Source organism: Vollenhovia emeryi, unplaced genomic scaffold (assembly GCF_000949405.1).
Source record: "Vollenhovia emeryi isolate VEMERY1.0 unplaced genomic scaffold, V.emery_V1.0 DF939136.1, whole genome shotgun sequence".
Taxonomy (NCBI): domain Eukaryota; kingdom Metazoa; phylum Arthropoda; class Insecta; order Hymenoptera; family Formicidae; genus Vollenhovia; species Vollenhovia emeryi.
Genome location: NW_011967230.1, coordinates 811,213 through 829,522, shown reverse-complemented (window position 1 = coordinate 829,522; position 18,310 = coordinate 811,213). Strand labels below are relative to the sequence as shown.

General features: G+C 46.3%; 1 protein-coding gene across 2 annotated transcripts in view; it reads left to right on the top strand.

Annotated features, from left to right (window-relative positions):
* Nucleotides 1-730: 730 nt before the first annotated feature.
* LOC105567561 (phosphatidylinositol 3-kinase regulatory subunit alpha) overlaps nt 731-18,310 on the top strand; it is a 31,543-nt gene continuing 13,963 nt past the window's right edge. The window contains exons 1-3 of one of the 2 annotated variants that reach the window (XM_012022503.1): nt 731-3,254; nt 13,180-13,489; nt 13,950-14,048. In XM_012022503.1, coding sequence (XP_011877893.1) covers nt 3,159-3,254; nt 13,180-13,489; nt 13,950-14,048 — 505 coding nt within the window. In that variant the 5' untranslated portion in view covers nt 731-3,158. The remainder of the gene's footprint in view (nt 3,255-13,179; nt 13,490-13,949; nt 14,049-18,310) is intronic. The other variant, XM_012022504.1, reaches the window with a different exon arrangement.

Here is an 18,310-nt window from a genome sequence, read left to right as displayed (position 1 = left end):
GTAAACTATGTTACGTAAATTGTTTTTATTCTGCCGACGGGATAAAAAAATAAGTAGGTGAAAGTCCTAATGAAATCAATCATGTAAACGCGAGGAGCGATAAACCGCGCTTTATATGTTTTAAATATCTCAATTTGAGAAAACTGGGATAGGCTTTCGCGTAGCGGTAAGCCGTGATTCACAGATGATTGAGCAGATTAAGTGGAGTAAATGTGCATTTATGTCTAATTGCAGCGCGCGAGTCATTAGAACGGATGATGTTGTCAAGAAAGTCAATTTATCCGCGCAAGTCTCGAATTTGATCCCCAACCGAGTTTAACGGGTCGAGCGCGAAAGTCATTTAGCGCGTCCTCGTCGTCGAAACCGTAAGACTCGGCACGATCGCGGGCGTTTTCCCACGCGTGATCTAAGATCGGCATCGATCGTCGCAGAACCTCTTCGAAGAAAAGGCGTCCTACAAACGTCTCAGCGCTCGCCGTATCGCGGTAGGATTTCCGTCGCAGGGATGACGACTTCCGCGAAATAGGTTCCCCGCGGCGAGAGCACATCCCCAGATTAGCGGGGTCGAGTAGCAAAAATTCGCGACGTCGGCGATTTAATTCTCGCGTGGTGCCGGCGGGATGTAGCGAGGGAGAAACGATCTTCTTGGACGGAGATTAATCGAGCGCGTCGATCGGACGGACGGACGGACGCCGCGCGGATGTAACGCGCGTTGCCGGCTGACGCGGATTATTCGGACGAGGACGACAGGCTTATCTCGCGGCTGTCGTCATATCGCGGACTCGGGGTTACGTCTCGGCGGCGAGAGGTTACGTTTTCTTTTTTTCCCCGCACTTTTTACGCTCCTCGCTTTATCGGGGCCCGCGCTACCCGTGATAGCGGTTGGCGGCACACGGAGATGTCTCCTCTCCTCGCATCGCCTCCCCTTCTCCGTCCTCGCCGCGCCTCCTCGATCGCGCCTCGTCGATTTATCTAATCGGACCCGGCCGGCCGCGTGGTCCGTTAAACGCTCGGCAACGCGTCTTATCTTCGGGATCGAGAAAATCCGGAGACGCTTCTCGCGCGTGGTTTTTACGTAATCCTTCGCCGATCGCGGCACCGGATAACAGCACTTGTCCAGAGAGAGAGAGAGAATAGAGTCGTCCGTGGAAAAAAATTCTAGCTGGACGGCCGTTCTTTGCTTTTTGTTGCTCTTTTTTTTTAAATTTACGTAACGATGATATACATGTAGATATTACGCACGTATGCATTAAATGATCGTTAACTGAGAATCATAATTATCAATCAATTATCAATACAGGATATTAGTATGGAAATATTGATACGACGGAAATATTGTTATAATTGTATGACGGTGTACAGAGCGTGTCGCTTTTGTTACCGTCGAGGGTTTAACCACTCGTTGATAATTAAATGAAGATCACTGATGGTATTTGAATTTTCCATTCAATTGAAACTGACGGGGATTTTGCGTTAATGGACCGACGCAGAGTACCCATTCTTTTTTTTTCATTTTTATTTTGCATCTATTAAGTAAATAAACATTTGAATGTGACGTTCAGCGAGAGAGGATAGGGACTGGGAATAATCGAATTTGGGAAATTTCTCTGAAATAAATCGCAGTGCCATTTTGTGACTGTCAAGTCGCGGCGAGTTTAGTTTCCCGCTAGCTAATCGTATAACGATGCGTGGAAATAAGATTAGGTGTTCCCTGGGGCCTCGCCATAATAGAGACAGCTTGTATCGCAATCAAACCACAGCCATATCGAATGCACGCATAAAAACAAATCTGATTGTAAGTGATTCGATTGAACTTTTTTTTAAAGAGAAATTTGACGTGTCTATTACGGCGGTAATTGCGAGAACTGCCGCGGCACTCGCATAGAGTTTCGCAGTATTCCTTGAGATACACTTGAAATGCACGAAAGACATCTTAATTAAATCGGGGGCTTATCTTAATTGTGTATGTGTTGCTGTCACAACACAAGATTAGCAATTTCATTAGGTACTACGTCATGTTAAGCTATAGTTCAAAAGGTTATTCACCAAAAAAATATGTCGGCCGTTAATTAACAGAAAATATAATGTAATCTCGAAAATGGCAACTCGAGTAAAGTACTCGGATAAATTTATCGAATCGCTTCTTGTTAAGGGGAAAAAAATTAGATATTTGCAATCAGACGTATATCCGAGGAGATCTACACTATTATCCCGACTTTCTCTCTTCCAGTTCGACCGATTAACAAGAAGCGATTATCCCAATTTACTGCGCGTGTCGTTCTGCGAAGCGGTTCTGGTGTCACGGCACAGAAAGAAATTAGTGTCGTTGTTGCGCTAAACGAAAACACACAAATTCTAATAGATCGTGACGAGGCCGGAAATCGTCGCACGTTCTCATTTGAAAATCTCGCGGATAATAAACGCGTGCGTTCTGACCGGCAAACGGAACAGCCTGGCTCATTATCCGCTTCCGTTTGCAAAGAATCGTTTAATCACGCGCGTTAAAGAGAATTTTACACGGTTCACCGTCGATGCGTTCACGAGTCATATTATTTTTATCCGTTGCCACTGGTAGGTTCTAGCGTGTCTCAGAGTCGTACTCGAGAATTCTGCGATAATTGTTTCTAGCGGGATAAATAAACATACGCACGGCATTATTATTCGAGGTAAATCTTTCTTCTGTAAAGTATCGGGTTGAAGTACGGTTAGAAATACACTTAATATTCAAAATCGGAAGGTCGTGAAAAATGATGACATTCTGAAAATCGGCTCCGTGTTTGTGCGAAGCTCTTAAACTTTCGAGGCGAGGTATTTTGTATATAGAATACGCGATCGCGTAATTATGAAAACAATTTTATTCAAAGACTGTTACATTATTGTCCTTGCCAAGCAGTCTTTACGTCACTGTAATTTATTTCTCTCTCTCTTTTTTTTGTGTGTGTGTAATTCACGCGATCTAGCCGGGATTACGGCCAGTCGAGCCGCGCGTGAAAGTGCACGCGTGTGTGCGTGCGCGTGCTTCCTCGTGCGCGAGTTGAACGTGGCTCGATTAGTCGTCGCTGATTCTTGCGTGCCATCGATGCCCACCTACGATCTACGTCTCGTTTCTCTGTTCGCAGCCTGTCAGTGAGTGGACGTCGGTGAACGTAGTTGAATGGATGTCAGCCTTAAATCTGTACCGCTATGCGGACGTCTTCAAGTCAAAGGACATCAAAGGCAGCGATCTGCTTCATCTGGATCGGGAAAAGCTCATGGTAAGCCGATAATTATAATTAGTCATTAGCATACCGGTCGTCCATATATCTCGGGATTAGAGCAGGCAATGCCATTGAGCGGACTTGGAGCCGCCGCGAACGAAGGAGCTTCGAATGTGGGACGCATTCGTGACTGCTATCCGTCGTTAAAATTATCGTGATCAAGATAAATTTTATTTTATTAGTAAATCACACTCCTTGTCCTGCTTTTACTATAATATAGTGATCTTGATAATAACAAGCAGATTATAATAATTTTATCTAATGAATAGTAGACACTCTTAAATGGAGCAGGGTAAACCGCGAGGCTATTATAACGTTCTCTATTTAACTTTGTTTTTTCCCCTCTATTTAAACCTGTTTTTTTTCTCGTAAGATTAGTGCATCGATTTGGAAGCGATGTAACATTAATTAAAAATGCGTTATAGAGTTGAATATAAGTTACGATTAAAAATCACCGATTGATCTGGAGCAAAACCTAAGCAAAGACGAAACGAGACGTTTTTGCTTTCTACTATTTTTTATCCACATTACGCCAGTTGCAACGAAACGGTGAGACTAAATCGATTCGTGACTCATTAATCTTGAAGCACATTTCGATTTAATGAACGGTGATACACCGTCCGCATTCTTACGCGAATTTATTCGTCGGTTAATTGTTTTATTATGGAATTTTTCTCAAATTTACTATTAACTGATTCTAAAAGCACGACAGTTTTCTTAATAATAGCCGGCTATTTTCTTCTCTCCGGTTAATTAATCCTTTCTCATTAGTCGGTTTAGAGAAATGCGACTGTTAAATGCTTATTAGAATTAATTAGCAGTAGGAATTAATGCACCATACCGAGCTACCGCGCAATGAGAGTGCATTGATGTTTATTTACTTTATTACCGAACGGAGAAATTTCTGTCCGGTGAAACTGTTCGGCGAATCGAGTGATCTAACGGGGCGCTGTTCAATTTTTGCGACGAGCATTAACGATCGCGAAACGCACAATCACGAGGGAGAAACGTGCAAAAAAATGCAAATTAAGTTTCTTGCATTTTCGTGTCCCACTTGATTGAAATTTAATTCTGCGACAAACAATCGTCAGCAATTTGTTCTGAGCTATAGTTCTACTTTTAGAATGCACACATATTCCAATTCTTCAGGTTTAAATTCGATATACATTGCTGGCATGCAAGCCTCAAACTCGCACGCGCGTATATCTGATCGAATATCCGCCTTATGACCGATAAATTTTCGGTTATTTGCCCTGCGCTGTAAATTTTTTTTTACTTTCGGAATGAAGGGGAGTCCTAAAGCGTTTTATTTTTATTTCAATGTATATTGTCACATCCCGAAATTAAATGAGTCCCCTTGAGCTGTCTAAAAATAGGATAAAAATCGCTAATATTTTTCTTTCGACTTCTATATCTTTTAGTTATCTATAAATACGTTGGAACACAGTTTCATGCGAACTTCACTCTAGTCTCATATGAATTTTTGTACGAAAATCTGCTCCGTTAACACACAGCCTCGGGCTCTGAAATAAAAAAAAAGGTAGCGGGACGAAATCTTTTATTGCAAGTGGTAAAATCTTTTTATGCCTTTTCTTTTTTTTTCTCTCTTTGCTGAATCATCAGTCCTTGGTCCTCGCTCGTTTCGGGTCGCATCGGGAGCGAAGAAGGCGGAATCGCGCGATCGAAAATTCTTCGGCTAGTGCTCGGCGGAGACGATGACCTCGAGTCGAGAGTATCTGGACGACGTTTTCCTTGGCCCGTTGACCTTGTAATTGCCCTATAGCGTCTGCTGGTACGCCACAGTCGAGTCTTTATCGAAGCCCCCCCTCCCCTCGCACATATCTCTCTTCGCCGTCCGTTCTGCGCCGATTTTTCTTTATCGCCGATCACGAGCGACTTGGAGCTTTCGGGCGCTTTCGGCTCGGCGATTTTCTTCTCCTCGGCCGACGCGCGAGGAAGATTCGCTGCGTTCCGGCTTATCTTCGCGCGCGCAGCGTTACATGCTTATTGTAACCCGCAAAATCGATACGCGTTACGTATCGGCGGGAGGGCAAGGGGTAACTTGATTTAATGAGATCACTTTTATCGGCGCAGCTCGTCACTCCCCGTGATGCATTTATCGCTCTTTTTATTAACTTCTTAACAGCCGCGATTTGAGCCGCTCTCTTCATTAAGACGACAAGGTTGGCCGGCACGATTTTTGTATCGTCCATCGCGACTCCATTACCGCGTGTTTATCCTAATTCCGGCGCAGTCGCCTTCTGCATCGCTGTTAGCGCGAGAAATCGTGGTTATCGCATAATGTAACAGAAATGCGAAATACGCATAAATTACCGCGCCGCGTGTGTCGTGATAATTCATTATTTACAACTCGTCGCATTTTCGGTATTTCGACATAAGCAACGATATATTTATTATCGTGTCCATTATTATTATTATTCTGTGTATCCCAGTGGAAAATTTAGCGGCATAAACTTTTCTTCAAATCCTTTCCTTAAAGTCCTAAGTAACGCCTACAAAAATGCCTAATGTATTAGATGTGTGATTTAGTTTTTCAGGGTTTTGTGAGAGATGGCATTAATGTCAGTTTTTTCCGAAGATACTTCAATCACAGCTATTGCTCCTTAATGTTTTAATATTAATCCATAATATTTAGTCACTTACTAACAATGGATGTAGTAAAAATCGTGTTTGTACTGTCGTAAAAATGGAGCTTCCTAAGGAGCATTTTCCACGTGCGTTGCTTTGTGTTTTTAATCAGAAGAAAACGGAGGCTGAAGGTCATAGAATTCTTGTAGAAACTTGTGGTGACGTTGCTCCGTCAATTAAGACATGTGAATATTGGTTTAGATTCAGAAGTGGTTTTAACGTTAACGACAAAGTTCGCGCGGGACAACCGGAAAAGCTTGAAAATGCAGATTTGCAAGCATGATTGGCCGAAAATCCAACACAATTCACTTCAGAATCTGCCAGAGCATTAAATGTTGATTACGTACAACAGTTACTAAACGTCAAATCAATTTTTGAGAAGAAAAAAACCCTTAAAACTAAATCACACACCTCGAGGAAAGTTCTCTATTATGAGATAGCAGTTTTTCAACATCAAAATTTAATTACAAATTTTTATTCACAACGATTACACGATCTAACAATGAAGTTTTCATTAAACGTATTTCGCTGCAAGGGCAATGAATTAACGAGGAAGCCAACAGATGATGCCTATTAATTTTGCAGAAACCTTGCAATAATATTAAACCTACCTCAATAATTGTAATAACATATTTGTTGTAAAGAAATGCTGATTACAAAGAAGTTAAAAATACTTTTAACCGTAAAGGATAAGATATGAAACGTGCACATCTTATGATTGATAACACACTGAAACAAACATATTTCGCTCCAAGGGCAATAAATTAACGATGAAACCAACAGATTAATTTAGCAAAAACCCTGCTGTCTCATATTAGGAGTTTATCTCATAACAGGAGACTTTCCCCTAATAATATTAAACTTGCCTCAATAATTGCAATACCATATTTGTTGTAAAGAAATGCTGGTTACAAAGAAGTTAAAAATATTTTTAACCATAAAGGATAAGATATGAAACGTACACATCTTATGACTGATAAGACACTGAAACAATATTATATAAATATTGCAGTCGTGAAAGCGTAGCCTTTAACGCTGCCAACGTGCAACATAAAATAAATTCCGCTACGAAATATATGTAAAATGTAAAAAAATCATTTCATTGTAAGGCGCGACTCCTTTTTATATCCGCTGACTAAGTCTCATTTTATTTTACTCCCCCCTCTTAATGACCGCGCCGTGCATGGCTAAAATGCTAAATAAATGCGTCCGCAATGAAAATGTGCACACATATCGCCGTGATATAAGTATAAACTCTACGAAATGTATGCAATTCTACGGAACACAATGCGAAGGCGCTTTTTCCGACGTCGCGGGACGCCAGGCCTTTTGTACCCGGTGACCAGAGAATTTGTTCATAACGATTCAGTGGCGTAGCTGGAATTATTGCATTCTTATGCAAGTCTCGAGTATTAAATGCCATTACATCGCCTTCCTATGTCACTATTAGGGATGCGCGTTTTGGACAACGTCAAATTTAAATTCTTTCGCAATAAGTACCCCCCCCCCCCCTCTCTCTCTCTCTCACCCCCCTTTCGCGCCGACAGTACGAGCGACAGTGCAGTTGTGAATACAATGAAAAAATATTTCAGTTACGAGTGTCTAGCGCTAAAGCGAGATGCAACGTTTCTTTCGTCTTTCGGCGTATCTTCTGACATTTTTCAAGTGTCGGGAAAGGAGAAGGGGGGGAGGGACCGATAATAGCGAGCTAAACTCCTCTCATTCCCGCCGCGCGGTAGCTACGCCGCTGTAATGATCGCATCGTGCATGTGTTTTCCCCGCGCGTTACCACGCGCCGCATTATCATAATTATGCGAGAGAGGCCCGCGCGCGGAGTAACGGGCCGAGACGGACAATCGAATTACACCGGCCGGCCGTGTATCGGCCCAAGTTCTCGCACCGATGTTCGCCGTGGGAAAACGGGCGTTTCTTCGGATTGTAATTACACCCGCGTTTTCCGCGCGGCGCGCGGCGCGGCGCGGCGACGGCGCGAGGCCGGTAATTGCGCCCGTTCGCTCGCGCGGGCGTATAATAAGAGCTCGGCTCGTGAATTGCAGAAATCCGCAGTGGAGTCACCGCCTGAAAATCCCGGGCTGATAAATTAGGATGCGTTAATAATTAGAGGGGCCCGAGCACCGATTGATAATCGTGCGGGGATCTCGCTGGCTCGCCGTGAAATTAATATCGCATCCGGGATTCGTTCGCCTCGGTTACTACGATGTCACGAATTAATGTTGAGGAGTCAGACGGAACTATTCGCTGAAAAAGCAATTTTCACTACCGCAGTTAATGGTTTGCTGGTCGCACCTAATGATAGGCACAGTAGCAAAATATTTAGCTATCGCAACCAAATATTAGCTGTCTATATTTTACAACTGAAAGTTAGTTACCACGTGCAGTTTTTAGCTGCGCCAGCTACATTTTCTTTTCCGCGCTCTTATCCGCTTTGATAATCGCTGCCGACTTTTGATAGGTGCACTTTCGCGATAATCGGTACGTGGGATAAATTGGAGACGCTTACCCCTCGCCACGATTCCCAAATCGATTTCCGATTGTCGATCTTCCTCAAACAGGGATCCACGCGAATTCAACCGCGGCGCGTTTCTCACAGGGCAAAAGTGCGCGTCTCGCCAAGGCTACGCCGAGCGTAAATCGCGGATTATCATACTAATTGACTCGTAAATCGACACTGTATGTTCTTTTAGTGCGAGAAATCGTTTGAGTCTCCCACTCGGCATGTCCTTCGGGCAGATTTTCCCGCTACGCGGCGCGCGGCGAGACAACGATAGAACGGTGTCCCCCTTAATTTTTTTTGTCGCGATTCTCTCTCTCTCTCTCTCTCTCGCTCTCTCGCTCGCCATTGCTTTCCCGACTCTTTTCAATTCGGATTTTATGAAGAATTCACTTCACGCCGGACGCATCGGCTGTAGGAACCCATCGCCGAGGAATTATTTTATTGAAGTGACTTACGGCGGACCTTGCTAAGATAAACTCAGCTTTCTTATAGTGCGCCCTGACGTTTTGTTTGCGCGAGAAACCAACGAGGGGGATGTAAAATGCGCCCTTGTCCGCGCGAGTACTCTGGGCGCAAAATTCTCTCCGCCCGTCGCGCGAATTCTCCCGAGCGGCTTCTTGGCACTTGGAATAAAATAACGAGCGCGTCAAATTTTATCGCCGCGTTCCCGCACGGCCGCGTAATATATCGATCACTTTACTTTTGCCGGCTTGTCGCCGCTAATAATAGCGTTTGGCCCACTGCGCGCCGTGGCGCCGGCCGAAATAGCGCGCCATCGCGCGAGAACCCGCGCGCGTGCCCGCGCTCATAGCCGAATAATCGGAAAAAGAAGCCAGCTGCCGGAAGTGCTTTCCGCGAGAGACCGGATTTATTTTTCTTGCGGTACAGAGACAATTTACATAAAATGAAATCGCGTCCATTTTCCATCACCCGTTCAACTTGTCTCTTCGAGTCTCCCTTTTACACAGCTTCCTCTTCTCTCTTTGGAGAGGAGCCACGTCTTTTATCAAAGGGTCGACTGTTTGAAATTTGCTTTGCGACAGAGTATTCGCGGCGTAGCGTAACGTTTAAATTTCACGTTAATGCCTTCGCAGAAATGTGTAAAGAGAGCACGTGCTTCTCACTTTTTGATCGTTCAATCGTTCCTTAAACGGGGAATTTTTATCTACGCAACGGATTTCCAGGCCGGATCGTTGAATTACTGGCAGGTGGACGCAATTTTCTCAAGTCGGCGCGCGCCGACGAGACGTTGAAACAATGCGGCTCGGGTCAAGCAAACGCTCGCAGGCGCGAACGCGAGAAATTTAAATTGGACGCGAGCGTGGAAAGAAAGCTGCCGGTCAAGTGATTCAGCGGGACAATATTAATAGAGGAACTCGCTGGAACTTTGCACGCGCATCGACATTGGATCGGCCGATTAAGATAACGCGATTAACGCGCGACTAATCGACGCGACGATTATCTCATCAAGCGCGCCCAGTAGCAAATATGCAATTCGCTGACGTGTATCATTCCGCGTCGCATGGCACGAAGGTTGCCGGGCATTTTTACTCCTCGGCCTCTGTAATCGTGCAGCTTGTTAACACATTTGACGAGTTCTTAACGCATTCGCACGTTATTTCCTCCGCGGCGAGGTGGACGCTGAGAAACGCAGAAACGCGGAATTTCAATCGTCACGTCACGTACGGCGGGCATATGGGAGTTACGTGTCAGTTGTAATTGTAATTACAGGTTACACAGGCCGTCCTATAATCATCGAGTTTGTTCCAACTGTAATCAATCTTTTTTTTTTCTTCCAAATTGACCGTTTTGAAATCGACGTTCGACGAATCCGTCAGGGGTTGTTTAATGATAAACGTAATTACAGAGCAACGTGCATACATTTTTTTTCTTAAGGGAACGAATTATTCATGCCCTGCGTCGATACTCTTGTCGCGGCATTCCGGGTATTCAATTCTTCCTCGGCGAGTTTCTTTCTCGATCTCGCATTTCCCCCTCCCCGATATTATCCGAAATACGCGAGACGACACGTCGATCAGGCACTATCGGCATTCCGCAAGCGGCATTCCCGGGCAATCAAAGACACACCGCGCGCGATCCGAGCCATTAACGCGCGGCACGGCGCGACGTGTTCCGCGAACGGAGACACAGCCCCCGCGGATTCGCGACTCTGTAACGGATGACAAAGGCATGGTCTCGGGCTCGCACCCGTAGGGTCTCCATTACGCGAGCGCGACCCGCACCGCGAAACTCCGCGAACCGCGGCGGGGTGCATTATACCTCTCGGCGAGCGCCGGTGCGGAGCGCGCAGGTATTGTGCAGCGGTGCACACCCGACACCTGTTGCCTTGGCCGTGTGGCTCTAGGGAAAACGAGATGCCTGCTGGGCGAGAGGAGCGCGGAGGGGAGGAGAGACAGCGAGCGAGCGAGCGAGAGGGGTCGTAACGACGCGTATAAATTACGATCGCCCGTTCGGCGTGTGTTCACCCCTTTTACGAGCGCGGTGCTCCCGACTTCTCAACGTCCCCCTTGACTGATTTACCGCCGCGGTACCCGCGAATTATCTCTCCCCCTTTTCGCTCTTTTTGCGATATCGCCACTCTTAGGGAGTATTTTCCGCGGCTCCGTCCGCGAAAAGGAGGCAGGCGGCACGCTGTAATTTATAACTCGAACGATCGCGAACCGATCTCCGCGGGGCTGGACGGCGGGAAGCCTGAAACTTGCGGTAAACTCGTCGAACGGATCGTCTACCAATACTGAATACTAGCTTAAAGACGCGCGGAAAGCGTGCGACGTATGTAATAACGCGCGCGCGGTTCTAGCTACGCTTATACTTGGCGCGAGACACTACCGTGTCTCGTTATATCATTACGGAACAAAATGCAAAAGTGGCGTGATGCCGATTGAATTTTCATAACCGATGACTAGGGAAAACTGGAGCTTTCCTAGTCGAGAATTCAAAGCTGCACGTTTAATGATACACGAACAGTAACTATATGATTTAATTATTTGAAAAGATCTTATTATAAAAAGAGTATTTCTATTTTTTTTTCTACAAAAGTAATGATATCAGCACATTGCACCAACTATAACAATAGATATTTATACAAATTAGAATATTTTATTGAATATAATGCAAATATTATGCAAATTTAAACAAATTTAATACAATTAGATATTTCATTAAAAAACAGCCTTCCTTAATTTTATTGTTGGATATTATACAATATCGGTTGTGACTCACGATATTATTGTTTATTAAAAAAAACCTTGACGCTGCTAAACCGCTGAAATATAACCTAAACTTATAATTAATGTTAATCCTTATTGCCTATACTCATACACACGCGAGCAAGCAAATCGTTTTGAAACTTGGCAGAAACATTTTTACATGTTTGAAGAACATAGTACAAAAACATCGAAACTTTAACTTCGGTTTTTATAGTTTTTGAATGATTTATTATTTGCTTTTTCGAAAGTTCTCATAAGACCCTACCTTAAAATAGTCAATAACTAATAACTTTTAAACGGGCAAGTCAAGAAATTGAAAATAGTTCGTCACAACCTGACGTATCATTAAGAATGTCAGGTTAAAATTTAACGACGGTAGCATTGATTGTGACATCCATCCAATAAATTACCTTCGTTACAAAAAAGAAAGCCAGTAATAAGAGCGAAAGTTTCGAATTGCCGTATCGAAAAATCGTGACATGTATTTTTTATGGGACATTTTACACAATTTCGCGACATCGGGCGGTTGGACTGGGCAAAAATTAATCCGTTCGTGAATGACCGGAGAGGACAATCCCCGTCGGCGAAAATGTGGGCCAGTGGATCTTAATCGGTCCGCTATCTCCGAAGCGTTGAACTCTCGTTAGCGCCCGAGTTATTTACGACAGGCGTATTATTTTCCCTCATTATTCACCTTGTAACTGTCCCCACGTTTGACTTTGTCACGCGTTATGTGCCCGCTCTTTATAGTCGCGCCGTCGCGATCTTGGCTCGCGCTACACCCCTTGCAGATTTACAACCGTCATCAGGACACGCGCGCACTTTCGCCGGCAGAAAAGTCTCCGGCTCCGAGAGCCGCGTGATTCTGCGGAATTGGTCCCGATGGACCCCCCGTCCGTCTTCTGTGACGCGAACGGCATTAAATCGATTAGAGGTCACAGAAATGCCTCAAGTTATGGTCTTCAAGTATTCAAATCGAAAAATTATAATTTCACAGCGGTCGTATAGGATGTTTATTGTACGCCATATATTACATGCGTTATGTCTCGGTATAACACAGTTGATGATTATTATTAAATAGATCGATTTCGAGAACGAAGCCATTTTGAAACTGAATTTCCGTTTGGCAAACGTTTTCGCGTTCTAATTTTATTTCAAATATTATTTTTTAACGAAACCTGGCGAAGTAAAGGATTCTTTTCTTCACTTTTCCCCCGGAAACAGATTTCGCGATACTCTTGTGTCGAAGCTGATTGGCTCGCTCGCATTACGAGGAATCATAATGATCCGCGAAAAATTGACACCAGGTATTGATATCGTTGAGTCACTGGGAATATTCTTTCTTTTATATCTCAACTATTAATTTATGATAATATATTTAAATCGCGCGATAAAGTTTTTCGTTTCGTGCTCCATCGTCATCGCGAGTAGAATTCGAGTCGAAACCGTGTCTCGGGGGGGACCAGATCGGCGTTTTTCTCCGTTCAAGCGCATGCGAGTGACACCGCCGTGTGATTTCTTGTTGCAGAACATGGGTATAAAAGATGAATTCCATCAGAGGAACATTTTGGTGTGCATCGAGGAACTCTGCAAAACGCTGCCACCGCCCCCGGTGGCGATGGAAACGATGGGCTCGGTGACACAGGCACACAACGCGACGACACCGGCAGCCGGCGTCGCCGTCGAATCGGCCTGTTCCCTCGGAGTCAACTATCCGGGCAACAACCTGGCCAATAACGCGCACAATCTCATGCCGCACAGCTTCAGCGTGTTGGAGAAGTGCGGCAAATGCCATAAATACCTCAGGGGCCTGTTACATCAAGGCTTCCTCTGCCAAGGTACGTTTCCGTCCTCTGTCGATCTTCGGTTGAATCCCGATTCGTTTTTTCGGCGTCTTTTTAAATGGACCGGACTTTACCGGCGCGAGAGAGCTCGATTGAATCACTCGGCGCATTTCAGTCCCTCGCATTCGCCTTGGATTCTTCCGACGAATTACAAATTAGTTATCTCGATCTCCTTATCTTGAATTAATTCTCTAAATTAACGCTCGTTCCTAGCGAATTCATATATGTATATATGTATATATCATTGAGGGAATTGCGCAACCTCTACAGATCTTACGAGAGTTGTCGAATTCATCATCGGTAAACATTTCTAACATTCGTGGTTACTCTTGCATGACAATCGCGCCGAGCAAAATTCCGAAACCAGAACAAGCGAGTTGAGAAAAAAGAAAGGAGAGCGAACTATGTGCGTTTTTTCGCGTTGTTGATCTCGCGAATTTTCTGCGTTGCGCAGATTGCGGGCTGGTCTCTCACAGGACGTGTTCAGCGACGGGTTTACCTTCCAATTGCATATCGGTCGACTCGGACAATCGTATCAGCAGGTTTACCTCAGGTAAGTCACGTTGCGCGCGCGCGGCGGACCGCCGCCGTCGCCGCGGCGGAGTTTTATAGTCGCGAGGCACGGCCCATTAATCCTCGTACGCCTCTAACGGATAGACCCCGCGGAAAGACGCAAAATTCAGTTGTCTTCACAAAGGCGGGAGAAACGTTGCGTCAGAAACACTATCGCCGGGCACTGGCGACCGGCTGGTGCAGCGGCACCGGCGATCGGTGACGAGTTACGAAATTGATACGGCAAGGACGCCCCCGTCCTGGCGCCTGGCCGCCACGCACCTCGTTATGATAACCTGGATCACGGGGAGACTCGCGCACCTCACGGCTGACGGCTTTCTTCCATTGAAAATCCCGCGGCGTCGCGGTCGCGTGGGAGTCGCCTCACTCGCTCGGAATTTTATGATCCTTAACCGAGCGTTGCGGGTTTCAACACGCACGGCAGCTTTGCCGTTTCTCGCTCCGCAACGCGTTCTCTCCGCCTCGCGAAAACTAATATCCACGGGCGCGTGACGTTACGGGAAAACGCGGCGCTCTACGATTCATTTCAGCGCCACGAATTTATCCCGATTCGAGGCTCTGCGACCTCGTCGACCGTTTGTATTTCACCGCGTGCGGGATATCAAAGTGTACTCGTTTCCGGAATAACAAAACTGTGGAGGGGAAAAAATCGAAATTAAAAGAGATTTTATCTTATGCTTTACAAAAAAAACTATGGGATAGCGGGGGTTTCTGCTAAATTAATAGAAGAAAGTCCCCTATTGTGAGATAGGCTCCTAACATAAGATAGCGGGTTTTCAACATCCAATTTCGGATATCTTTTTCGCAACAATTACGCGCACGACCTAACAATGAATTTTCCGCTAAACGGATTTCACTCCAAGAGCAATAGATACATGGTGGAAACAACAGATAATGCCTATCAATTTATTGTAGCAGAATCCCCGCTCTCTCATATTAGGAGCCTAACCTCATAATAGGGGTCTCTCCTCTAGGCATCATCTGTTGGTTCCATCATAAAGTTATTACCCTCGGAGTGAAATCCGTTTAATGGAAAATACGTTTAGATCGTGCGCGTGTAATCGCTGCGGAAAAAATTTGTGAGATTGGATACTGAAAACCCGGTATCTTGTATTAGGAACCTATCTCGTAATAGAGGACACCTCTACGTGTATTACTTTACACATTTATGATGACATTTTATACAAAGTGATTTTCATCGAGGAAGACGGGAGTCGAGGGAGACAAATTTTGGCCTTTCTAAAAATATTTTATACTTTACGACCGAACGATGACGTTCCGCGACTTATTGTTAGCTACCAAGATGTCTCGTCCACGCCGAATTCCCCCCCCCCCCCCCAAGTATCATTGGCCGTTGTTCGTGCCGATAAGCCGAGCTCTTAGAGCGCCCGGGATTTTTCTCGAGTCGCGCCGATCGCCAGCTGAAGGTGCGATGTGTGCCTTTGACGGCGCGAATACCCCAGACGACGATAATCGGCAGAGACAACGGCGGAGGCAGAGGCACCGACGCTCGTGCCGTAAGCGCGCGCGCGCGCGCGCGCCTCCGGCGGTGCATTTAATTAACGCTGCACACGCCGCGCGCGGCGCGAATGACGGAATCGAATATTTGTGCATAGCAAAACCGCGAACGCGGCGCCAGCCTTCAGGGCCACGTCGCCCCGTCGCCCCGCTGCCCCCAATCCCTCATTCATTTATTCTAACCCGTTCCCCGTCGCCAATTGCGTTTGTACACACCGGCGCGGTGCGCGACGGTGCATCGATCGCGGCGGAATTATCGTCCCGCTGATAACGTCGTTTGTCCGCGACGCGCCGATTCGCGGCACCGCGACGGGCGACGATAAGAGAATCGAAGTAATATGGCGATATTAATGGACCAGGTTCATTTCCGCGACGGAGGACGATTCGAAAGGCGAGCGAGACGGAGAGGAGGCGGCCCGGTGTATGCAGGACATTAATTACGCCTTGATTTCGTTATCCACTTCATCCGGAAATCCCGTCGTCGGGGGCGAAGGATCGGATCTCTAATGAACTCCCGTTTTAACGACCTCGGAAACCGTGGCCCCGGGCGCGGGGATCGCGAGCAAATCTAATCTCTCGCGCTTTAACGAGGAGAGGAAAAAGAAAGACGTCCGCACCGCGCGCGGTTTCCCGCGCGTGTCGGTCCCGTTCGTCGGCGATGATCGTCGCGTCGGTTGATTTGTAGTAATTGGTGGCGTTTAATCGCTTACGCGCGCGCGCGCGCTCGCGCGAATCGTCAACACGACCCCGGCCGAGGCTCGCGCGCGCGTGGAGGTGCAACGACGGCAATTACGTTTCTCTGCCACGAGCAAAAATTCGAGTCACGTGCGCTCGGCACGCTCGCGTCCCCGCGGTCGCGACTTCGACATTGACGGTCCCCGCAAATTGCACCTGCCTCCGCGTTTGAAAAGTTGATTGAAAATGACGAGCGGCGATCGGCTCGGGTCTCTAATTGCGCTCGCTCGGCCCCCCCAGCCGTACTTCTCGCGCCTCCGGCGCGCGTTCACTCGTCGCGCCAGCTTGCGAACTCGTGATCGTCATCTTTTTACTATTGTCCTCCTCTTGGGGAGGACGAGTAGCTCTGTGCTAACACGAGTGATTAGTAATGGTAAGGTCCTCAGTTCGATCTCGGTCCTCGTTCCGTATACATATTTTTCCATTAAGAGAAATTTCCAAAATTTAGCGCTTGAAGAAATTTTAAGCACTTTGTGTTGGATTCAGTGTTTAATGGAGATTAAGAATAAATTTCAAGTAATCTTTATAAATATTTCGCTAACTTAACCTAATGGTTAAAAAAAGCGTGCCCACAAAAGGGTAAACTTAACAAAAAGGATCGTCCTCCCCAAGAGGGGGTAGCTTTGTGCTAACACAAGTGATTAGTAATGGCAAACACCTCGGTTCGATCCCGGCTCTCGTCCCGCATATTTTCCTGTTAAAAGTAATTTCCAAAATTCAGCGCTTGAAGGAGTTTTAAGCGCCTAGTGTTGGATTCAGTGTTTAATCAAGATTAAGAATAAATTTTAAGAAATCTTAAAAATAAAAAAGGATCGTCCTCCTCTTGGGGAGGACGAGTATCTCTGTGCTAACACGAGTGATTAGTAATGGTAAGGTCCTCGGTTCGATCCCAGCTCTCGTTCTGCATAGTTTTCCGTTAAGAGAAATTTCCAAAATTTATCGCTTGAAGAAGTTTTAAGCACTTGGTGTTGGATTCAGTGTTTAATCGAGATTAAGCATTTCAAGAAATCTTTAAAAACATTTCGCTGACATAACCTAATGGTTAAAAGGCGTGCCCATAAAAGGGTAAACTTAAAAAAAAAAGGTTTGTCCTTTCTCTCCGGGCTTTCGCAATCGGCCGAGCTCCGCGAGATTTCGACGCCTCGTTAAAAACTGAGCCCCACGAGCATGCACGTCGCGCCCAAAACCCCACGTGCCTCTCGCGTGTTTACTCGCGCCGCTTCGCGCGCACCGGCGAGCGGCGGCGGCGTTCGAATCCGCGACGAATATCGAGTAGGCCCGGCCTCCGCTTCGCGTCCGCGCATAAGATTCACGCGCGTGCCTACGTATAGATCGTGTTTTAATTCCGACTTTTTGTCCTCTCCCCTCTCTCCCTTTCTCGGTCACTTGTCCTTCTCGAGAGAACAAGAAGATGCGGTCATGAAGAAGCAAGATGTCGCCGTCGCGGTCGTAAAAATAAATTTCTTTCCTCTTCCTCCTCCTCCTCTTCCCCCTCCCTACACAATGTTCTCTCCGCTTGTCCTCTCTCTTGTCATAATGCACGCGTCTTTGATTGTACAAGTGGCGTGTACGCGCGGGTTATTCGCGAGAGACGGAGAAAGTGAGATAGTGTGAGATAGTGTGAGAGAGAGAGAGAGAGAGAGAGAGAGAGAGAGAGAGAGAGAGAGAGAGAGAGAGAGAGAGAGAGAGAGAGAGAGGGGGGGGGGGGGAGAAGGGGATCGTGTGTGAAAATGTGAACGCGACGGAAAACCGCGCGCGAAAATAAAGTCAAAGGTTAGCGAGCCGTAATAAAACGGTGGGGGGAGCGGGAGAGGAAGAAGAGAAGAGACGGAGGCGATTGAAGAAAGAAAGAAAGAAAGAAGCGCGGACGGCCGTGGGCGATAAAGCGATAGGAGCGGCTCGCTCGGGCGCGAAAATCCGCGAGGAACCGCCAGGAATTCTGCTCCTCCTCCTCCTTCTCCTTCTCCTCCTGAGGGCATTCCTCGTGCG